The sequence below is a fragment of the Bos indicus x Bos taurus genome, chromosome 7 (assembly GCF_003369695.1).
Source record: "Bos indicus x Bos taurus breed Angus x Brahman F1 hybrid chromosome 7, Bos_hybrid_MaternalHap_v2.0, whole genome shotgun sequence".
Taxonomy (NCBI): domain Eukaryota; kingdom Metazoa; phylum Chordata; class Mammalia; order Artiodactyla; family Bovidae; genus Bos; species Bos indicus x Bos taurus.
Genome location: NC_040082.1, coordinates 102,207,587 through 102,217,422, shown reverse-complemented (window position 1 = coordinate 102,217,422; position 9,836 = coordinate 102,207,587). Strand labels below are relative to the sequence as shown.

Below are 9,836 nucleotides of genomic sequence, written 5' to 3'. Positions count from 1 at the left end.
TGACTCTGTAGACTGAAGCACAACCAGGCTCCTCTGTCTTCCACTGTTTCCCGAAGTTTGCTCAAATTCATGTCCATTGGATTGGTGATGCTATCTAACCATCTCATCCTCTGCTGCCCGCTTTTGCTTTTTCCTTCGATCTTTCCCAGCATCAGGGTCTTTTCCAATGTCTGCTCTTTGCATCAGGTGGCCAAAATATTGGAGCTTCAGCATCAGTCCTTCAAGTATATATTCAGGGTTGATTTCTTTTAGGATTGACTGGTTTGATCTCCTTCCTGTCCAAGGGACTCTTAAGAGTCTTCTCCAGTACCACAGTTCCAAAACATCAACTTTTCGGTGCTCAGCCTTCTTCATGGTTCAACTCTCACGTCCGTACATGACTACTGGAAAAATGATAGCTTTGACTATATGGACCTTTGTTGACAAAGTGGTGTCTCTGCTTTTTAAATACACTGTCTAGCTTTAAAACAATATCCATGGCCTCTGTGTGGGGAGTCCCCATGACCACCTTCAGATGTGATGATATACCAGAAGGACTCATAGAACTTGAAAAAGCTGGGATACTCTCATTTATGGTTTATTGCCCTGAAAAGACACTTTGAAATCAGCAAAGGCAAAAGATGCAGGTGACAAGGGTCCAGAAGAGATTAGATGTGAGCTCCCATTTGTCCTGTCCCAGGGGAATTGCATGACTAGCCCTTAATTCTTTCAGCAGTGAGGTGTGACAACACGTATGAAATACTGCCAACCGTGGAAGCCCACCTGAACCGTGGTGTCCAGAGTTTTTATCCAGGTGTGTCACATAGGCATGGAGTTCCTGCTGCCCTTCACAGCTCATTGTTGAGTCCCTCCAGTGTTAGTCACTCAGTCATGTTTGACTCTTTGTGAACACATGGACTGCAGCCCACCAGGCCCCTCTGTCTGTGGGATTCTCCAGGTAAGAATACTAGAGTAGGTAGGCATTCCCTTCTCCAGGGGGTCTTCCTGACCCAGAGATTGCAGCCTCCTGCAGTAGCAGGTGAATTCTTTACCATCTGAGGCACCAGGGAAGCCTGAGTCCCTCCAGAGGTCAAACTAATATAGCATTGCCCTGGGTCCCAGGTGAACAAAGCCTGGCTTCCCCGATGGCTCAGTGGGTAAAGAATCTGCCTGCAATGCAGGAGACACAGGAGGCGCAGGTTTGATCCCTGGGTCAGAAAGATCCCCTGGAGCAGAAAATGGCAACCCACTCCAGTATTCTTGCCTAAAAAATCCCATGGATTGGTGGGCTACTGCAGACATAAGTGAGCCACTACGCGCAAACAGTATAGCATTGCCCTGGGTCCCAGGTGAACAAAAACGGGCATTCACCATCAACCAGACTACCTGGCATGGATTAAAGCCCCAGGTAAACAAAGACACTTTTATTAGGCAGGATATTCCAGGGGTTCAGAGGTCATGTTTCAAGAAGCAGTCTAGGGCCAGTGCTTTCTTTGGGATGTACAGGCTTTGAGCACCCCTTATCCTCCATGTTAAACCTTTTACTTCATACACCTCGTTGTTGGGAACTGGGGAAGCAGGTCCCATGGAGATGAGTAGTGAGGACTTGTAACCCCAGCACTTGACCCCTGGGACTAATTGGCCTGGACAGTCCCAGGCTGGCCCCAGGGGGCCCCTTATATGTAACGGTGGATGTCAGAGTTTAACCATTATTTTCTTGCAGGCTAATGAACCAGGTGGGAAATTACATGAGACCTTACTAAAGGTGTGGGGAGAACAAGGAAAAACAGAAGGTAACATGATTATAACTGCTATAAATATAACTCAACTCCATGATCCTTTTGTCTAAGAAATATAATATTAATTTTTTCTAAATCGAATTAAACTTCACTTGAGCACTTACTTCTACTAAAGGCGGGGGAGGATAGGGTGGGAAATTCAAACATGTGTAGGTTTTGGGATGCTCCATCCTCCATTTCTTAAAGGTTTGAAGAGAATTCTTGAGCATAAGCAACTGAGAGAACTTGAGAGAAGCACTTCATAAATCTTTAATTTATTTATCTTACCATGGAACCAAAATCACTGTGAATGGTGTTATTAAAAGATGCTTGCTCCTTGGAAGAAAAGTTATGACAAACCTAGACAACATATTAATAAAGCAGAGACATCATTTTGCCAACAAAGGTCTGTGTAGTCAAAGCTATGGTTTTTCCAGTAGTCATGTACAGGTGTGAGAGTTGGACCGTAAGGAAGCTGAGGGCCACAGAATTGACGCCTTCAAATTGTGGTGTTGGAGAAGACTCTTGAGAGTCCCTTGGACAGCGAGGAAATCAAATCAGTCAATCCTAAAGGAAACCAACCCTGAATATTCATTGGAAGGATTGATACTAAAGCTGAAGGTCCAGTACTTTGGCCACCCGACTTGAAGAACTGATTCATTGGAAAAGACTGTGCTTCTGGGAATGATTGAGGGCAAGAGGAGAAGGGAGCGACAGAGGATGAGATGGCTGGATGGCATCATTGACTCAATGGACATGAGTTTGAACAAACTCTGGGAGATACTGCAGGACAGGGAAGCCTGGTGTGCTGTAGTTTGTGGGGTCACAAAGAGTCAGACATGACTTAGTGACTGAACAACAACCATTGGAGACAATTATGGTAAGAGTTGAGAAATATTCCATGAGAAGACAAGAAGCTCATCCACTTGTAAAATATTCAACTCTACAATGGACCTTGGGGAACTTTGCCTGAGATCCCAGTGTTAAACTAGCATTTCAGCTTTTATCTCTATCCACCCCATGGTCAGTGTTCTACGTCCCCAGAGGGCTCCTGTGGAAGCAGGGTATGCTAGTTCTTTAGGGCTGATGTGACAACATACCACAGATTGAGTGGCTTAAACAGTAGAATTTTCCCCTCATCGTTGTGGATGTTAGAAGTCCTAGATCTAGGAGTTTCCTGGTGGTCCAGTGGCTAAGACTCTGCACTCACAATGCAGGGGGTCCTGGGTTCTATCCTTGGTCAGGGAACTAGATCTCACATTCCATAACTAAGAGTTTTCACGCTTCAATGAAGATCAAAGATCCTGCATGCCACACCTAAGACCCAGAACAGCCAAATAAATAAAGTCACGTCTTTTCATGAAGATGGCACCAAAGGTGAAGAAGGAAGCCCCTGCCCCTCTGAAAGCTGAAGCCAAAGCAAAGGCTTTGAAGGCCAAGAAAGCAGTGTTGAAAGGTGTCCACAGCCATACAAAAGAGAAGATCTGGGTGTTACCCACCTTCTGGCAGCCCCAAAACACCACTGCTCAGGAGGCAGCCCCAATGTCCTCAGAAGAGCGCCCCTAGGGGAAACAAATGACCACTATGCCATCATCAAATTCCCCCTCACCACCAAGTCAGCCATGAAGAAAATAACTGGTATTCACTGTGGAAGTCAAGGCTAACAAGCACCAAATTAAACAGGCTGTGAAGAAGCTCTGTGACATTGATGTGGCTGAGGTCAATGCCATGATCAGGCCTGACAGAGAGAAGAGGGCATATGTTCGACTGGCTCCTGACTGTGATGGTTTGGATGTTGCCAAAAAAATTGGGATCGTCTAAACTGAGTCCAGCTGGCTAATTCCAAATATAAAAGTTTTCACTGTGTTAAAACAACAACAACACAAACAGCGAAGTAATGGATGCAGATGCCAGCAGTGTCAGTTTCTGTTGAGGCCTCTCTCCTTGGCTTGTAGATGGTTGTCTTTTCCTTGTGTCTTCACATGGTCTTCCTCCTGTGTGTGTCTGAGTCTTAATCTCTTCTTCTTAAGGAAACTAAGAGTAGGGCCCGCCTGAATGAATTCATTTTAACTTGCGTGCACGCTCAGTTGCTTCAGTCGTGTCTGAGTCTTTGCGACCCTATAGACCATAGCTCCAGAGGCTCCTCTGTCCATGGGATTCTCCAGGCAAGAATAATGGAGTGAGTTGCCATGCCCTCCTCCTGGGGATCTTTCTGACCCAGGGATCTAACCCACATCTCTTATATCTCCTACATTGGTAGGCAGGTTCTTTACCACTAGTACCACCTGGGAAGCTTATTACTATGGCTTGAAGATCCCATCTTGAAATTCAGCCACATTCCCAGGTATAGGGGGTTAGGACTTCAGCATATGAATTTTGTAGAGGACACAACTCAGGTCATCACACAAAGTGTGACATACTGTCAAGGGATCCATGACCCCATTGCCTCCAATCCTTAGAACCCCTTCCAGCTCTATTTTCTTTATAAGCCTGCATTTTAAAGAATAAAGAAACTAGGGAAAGATAGATCATTTTTTTTTTTGGCGGGGGGGGGGGGTAACTGTGGTTTGGATTTGATTTTATCCCATGGGTAAAAGGAAGTATAGACCTTTAAATTTTTTTTTTATTTTGTATTTGAGTATGATTAAGGGGCTTCCCTTAAATACACAGAAGAACTGTACAAAAAAGATCTTCACGACCCAGATAATCACGATGGTATGATCACTCACCTAGAGCCAGATATCCTGGAATGTGAAGTCAAGTGGGCCTTAGGCAGCATCACTACGAACAAAGCTAGTGGAGGTGATCCCAGTTGAGCTATTTCAAATCTTGAAAGATGATGCTGTGAAAGTGCTGCACTCAATATGCTAGCAAATTTGGAAAACTCAGAGGTAGCCATAGGACTGGAAAAGGTCAGTTTTCATTCCAATCCCAAAGAAAGGCAATGCCAAAGAATGCTCAAACTACCGCACAATTGCACTCATCTCACACGCTAGTAAAGTAATGCTCAAAATTCTCCAAGCCAGGCTTCAGTGATACATGAACCGTGAACTTCCAGATGTTCAAGCTGGTTTTAGAAAAGCAGAAGAACCAGAGATCAAATTGCCAACATCCGTTGGATCATGGAAAAAGCAAGAGAGTTCCAGAAAAACATCTATTTCTGCTTTATTGACTATGCCAAAGCCTTTGACTGTGTGGACCACAATAAACTGTGGAAAAGTCTGAAAGAGATGGAAATAGCAGACCACCTGACCTGCCTCTTGAGAAACCTGTATGCAGGTCAGGAAGCAACAGTTAGAACTGGACATGGAACAACAGACTGGTTCCAAATAGGAAAAGGAGTTCGTCAAGGCTGTATATTGTCACCCTGCTTATTTAACTTATGTGCAGAGTACATCATGAGAAACACTGGGCTGGAAGAAGCACAGGCTGGAATCAGGATTGCTGGGAGAAAGATCAGTAACCTCAGATATGCAGATGACACCACCCTTATGGCAGAAAGTGAAGAGGAACTAAAAAGCCTCTTGATGAAAGTGAAAGAGGAGAGTGAAAGAGTTGGCTTAAAGCTCAACATTCAAAAAAGTAAGATCATGGCATCTGGTCCCATCACTTCATGGCAGGTAGATGGGGAAACAGTGGAAACAGTGTCAGACTTTATTTTTTTGGGCTCAAAAATCACTGTAGATGGTGATTGCAGCCATGAAATTAAAAGACGCTTACTTCTTGGAAGGAAAGTTATGACCAACCTAGAGAGCATATTGAAAAGCAGAGACATTACTTTACCAACAAAGATTCATCTAGTCAAGGCTATGGTTTTCCCAGTGGTGATGTATGGATATGAGAGTTGGACTGTGAAGAAGGCTGAGTGCCAAAGAATAGATGCTTTTGAACTGTGGTGTTGGAGAAGACTCTTGAGAGTCCTTTGGACTGCAAGGAGATCCAACCAGTCCATCCTAAAGGATATCAGTCCTGGGTGTTCATTGGAAGGACTGATGCTGAAGCTGAAGCTCCAATACTTTGGCCACCTCATGTGAAGAGTTGACTCATTGGAAAAGACCCTGATGCTGGGAGGGATTGGGGGCAGGAGGAGAAGGGGATGACAGAGGATGAGATGGCTGGATGGCATCACCTACTCGATAAACATGAATATGGGTAAACTCAGGGAGTTGGTGATGGACAGGGAGGCCTGGCATGCTGTGATTCATGGGGTCGCAAAGAGTCAGACATGACTCCACAACTGAACTGAACTGAAGTAATTCAAAGTTATCTCATTTCAAGACCCTTAATTAAATTGGCAAAGAAGCTCTTTCTAAAAAGGTCACATTCACAGGTTCTGGGTAGGCATACCTTTTGTGATGTTTCCTATAAAGCCTATGTGGTACAGGAAATGTAGCTCAGTCCAGTTAAGACAAAGATTTTAGTGATCCCAGGAAATAGAGCCGTGAGTCAGGCAAGAGAATACAGCCATAAAAGGTGTGTTTATCAAGCCAGTTACCACCACAATCGACTGGTGGACTTCTGCTGGAGAAAGACAGGGAGCCAGTACAAACATATATGCCACAGACTTATCTTACCCAATGTGCAAGTGATTTATACACCAACTCCTGTTGCTCTCTGGTTAAGGAGTGATTCCTGGGACATTAATTCTCTGAACATGGGCAGGGCAGGCTAGAGAAATCCCTTAGGCAAAGGATGCAGATACGAAAGTTGGAAGCCAGACAGAATGTGCTGAAATGATAAATGATGAAAGAATATCTTTTATATTGTATTTATCCATTCCACCTTCCTGGGATGCAGTTGCAGTGGCTGCAAGGGCAGAAGCCATTTTGTGACCACGAGGGTGGAAGACTCATGCTAGAGCTAGAGCAGAAAAGCACAAAGATCTTGAGTACTTGAAGGCCAGCTTTGAACTGTTTAGCTCCAGACTTCATGTTTCAGAAATGAATATACATCACTAAGTTTTGATGTGACTGAAAGTTATTCATAAAAAATGCACTTCTTCCAGTTGATTTGATTCACATAGCCTCAGAAAACATCTCTATAAATGAGTTTGCAGGGCAACATTTCCCTAATAGGTATACATCCCCTCACTGTGAAGATATATATTAAAAACATGAGATTTAGTTTATTTTTTAAGAAATTTAAATCATGACTAAATGTAACAGAAAATATCAGGTTCAATTTATATGAAGTTAAAATTCATATGGTTACAAATTGAAAAAGGGAACCAAAGATATAGTATGAAAGAAAATAGAGAGGGCTGTGAAGACCCAAGGAAAGTTTTTCTTTAAAAAATGAGTATTAGGAAAGAGAAAAGCATTAAATGAAGGAAGCCAGGATGTCTGACCCTCAATATTATGGGCTCAGTTACTTATGAGAGCCCTCTAAAGACCCTGTGAATAAGAGATGGTGCCCTGCTGATTAGTCTCCCTAGGGCCCCCTTCATGTCCCTGTTCCTCAGACTGTAGATGAAGGGGTTCAGCATGGGGGTGACCATGGTGTACATCACTGAGGCCACCAGACTTGTCCTAGAGGATGAAGTGACTGCAGAACTGAGGTAGACCCCTAGGCCTGTGCTATAGAACAAGGAAACCACCGAGAGGTGAGACCCACAAGTGGAAAAGGCTTTGTACTTCCCCTTGGCTGATGAAATTCTCAGGATGGAGGAGAAAATCTTAGAGTAAGAAAAGAGGATCCCAGAGAGAGGAGTAATACCTAAGATAATAGTCATAAAATACACCACTGTGTTATTGATGATGGTGTTTGAACAGGCAAGCTTCAGGACTTCAGGAAGATCACAGAAAAAGTGTGTGATCTTCATGCTTCTGCAGAAGGATGGCCTCACAAGGGTTAAGGTCATGAGCAGGGAGCCTGTGACACTGAGGCTCCAGGACCCCAGAGCTAGCAGCCCACAGAGCCAGGGGTTCATGATGACCATGTAGTGCAGGGGGTGACAGATGGCCATGAAGCGGTCATAGGCCATCACAGCCAGGAGTAAATTGTCCAGGCATCCAAACACAATGAAAAAAAAAGCCTGGCTGAGGCAGCCTGCATAGGTGATAACTTGACTCTGTTTCTGGATGTTCCACAGCATCTTTGGGATGGTGGTGGAGGTGAAACCGATGTCAGCAAAGGACAAGTTGGAGAGGAAGAAGTACATGGGGGTGTGGAGGTGGGAATCTGAGATGATGGCTAGGATGATGGCCAGGTTCCCAGTGAATGTGACCAGGTACATGGACAGAAACAGCCCGAAGAGGAGAGGCTGCAGGTTTGGGTCCTCTGTGAATCCCAGGAGGAGAAAGCTTCTGACTCCTGTTTGGTTTCCTCTTTCCATGAGTCTGCTGGGCTTGCCAACAAGGAGGAAAAAAGCAATACAAAATTTACCCCAAATAAACATTCCCCAGAAAGACAGAAATATCCTTAACCTAAACCCAGGGAGATCATGAAGTCATTCATTTTGGCTAAGGATTGACTTTCTTTGATGACAAATTGTGGTTACTGTTGACATCTAGAAAAATTGTCTCAAGTTCAGCACTTCTCAAATTGTGGTTCTTGAGGACTATCAGCCATCCCTAGAAATGTTAGAAATACACATTTTTTAAGGCTCATCTGACCTTCATGTGTGCTCAGTTGTGTGTCTGACTCTTGGCGACCCCATGGACTGTAGCTTGCCAGACCCCTCTGTCCATGGGATTTCCCAGGCAAGACTACTGGAGTGGGTTGCAATTTCCTCCTCTGGGAGATCTTCCCAACCCAGGTATAGAACCTGCATCTCCTATATCTCCTGCATTGGCAGGTGGATTCTTTTTCATTGAGTCATCTCTGACCTACTGAATCAGCTATGCTGGGTGTGAAGCCAGCACTTGGCACTTCAACAAGCCCTCATGGAAATTCTGACACAAACAAGTTTGAGAAGCACTGCTCTAGTGCTTGCCTGCATCCCCAAACAATCATCCCTTTCCTGCAATCCCGGATTACCACTCAGTGGTTCTGCTCAGTGCTTATGGAAATGGGGAATTCCCTAACTCTAGGCAGCTCTTCTCACTCATTGAGATTTTCTTAGATCCTCTGGACCCTGGGTGCTCCTTTTGCTAAAAAAGAAAAAACCCTAATATTATTGTTAATCACCATGTATATTTCATTTATATTATCAATGTCCCTATATAAATTCAATCAAAGTTGAACTTCTAAATATAAGCTCCTAGAGTTTCTAAATATTGAGTTTGTCTTCACATAAATCATCTTTTATTTTTAGCTTTGGGTGGGTGCATGCTTAGTCCTGTCCGACTCTTTGAGACCCCATGGGTCTGTAGCCCGCCAGGCTCCTCTGTCCATGGAATTTTCCAGGCAGGAATACTGAAGTAGGTTGCCATTTCCTACTCCCAAGGGGATCTTCCCAACCCAGGGATGGAACCTGAGTCTCCTGCATTGGCTGCTGGATTTTTTTCCCACTGAGCAATCTTTGAAGCCCATAAAAACATACCTATCATCTCCAAAAATGTCCTTGTATTCTTTTGTGTGGTATGAATACTTGCAATCTATTCCTCTAACATATTTTAAAGAGTACAATACTGTATTATTAACTCTGTTTACTATGTTATATCCCTGGAGAAGGAAATGGCAACCCACTCCAGTATTCCTGTCTGGAAAATTCCATGGACAGAGGAACATGGAGGGTTACAATTGATAGGGTTGCAAGTCAGACTAGACCACCACCACCACCACCACATTATATGCCAGATCTCTAGAATTTATTCATTTTGCATAACAAATCTTGATACACTGAATAAGAATTCCCTATTTCCCTTCCCTTCCAGCCAATAATTCCAATCAACATTCTATTCCGTGCATCCATGGGTTTGATGATTTTAGATGCTTCATGTAAGTGGAATCATACACTATTTGTTCTTTTCTGTCCAGCTTATTTTCACTTATTATAATGTCCTCTAGATTCATCTGAGGTGTTGCAAATAGCAGAATTTCTACATGGCATTTTAATGTATTTTAGGTTTAATGCTATTAATAATGATATTCCCTCACATTGTATCTTTGATATCACTATTACATTAGGAGAACCTT

The 9,836-nt window shown here is 43.7% G+C and overlaps 1 protein-coding gene across 1 annotated transcript; it reads right to left on the bottom strand.

The window, feature by feature from the left end:
- Positions 1-7,128: 7,128 nt before the first annotated feature.
- On the bottom strand, positions 7,129-8,091 carry LOC113896479 (olfactory receptor 7C2-like). Its single transcript, XM_027548649.1, has one exon. It carries the CDS (start codon positions 8,089-8,091, stop codon positions 7,129-7,131), a length of 963 nt encoding a protein of 320 aa, XP_027404450.1.
- Positions 8,092-9,836: the final 1,745 nt, after the last annotated feature.

Coding starts and splice junctions, on each gene's coding strand:
- LOC113896479 (XM_027548649.1), bottom strand. CDS start 8,091: ATGGAAAGAGGAAACCAAACAGGAGTCAGAAGCTTTCTCCTCCTGGGA.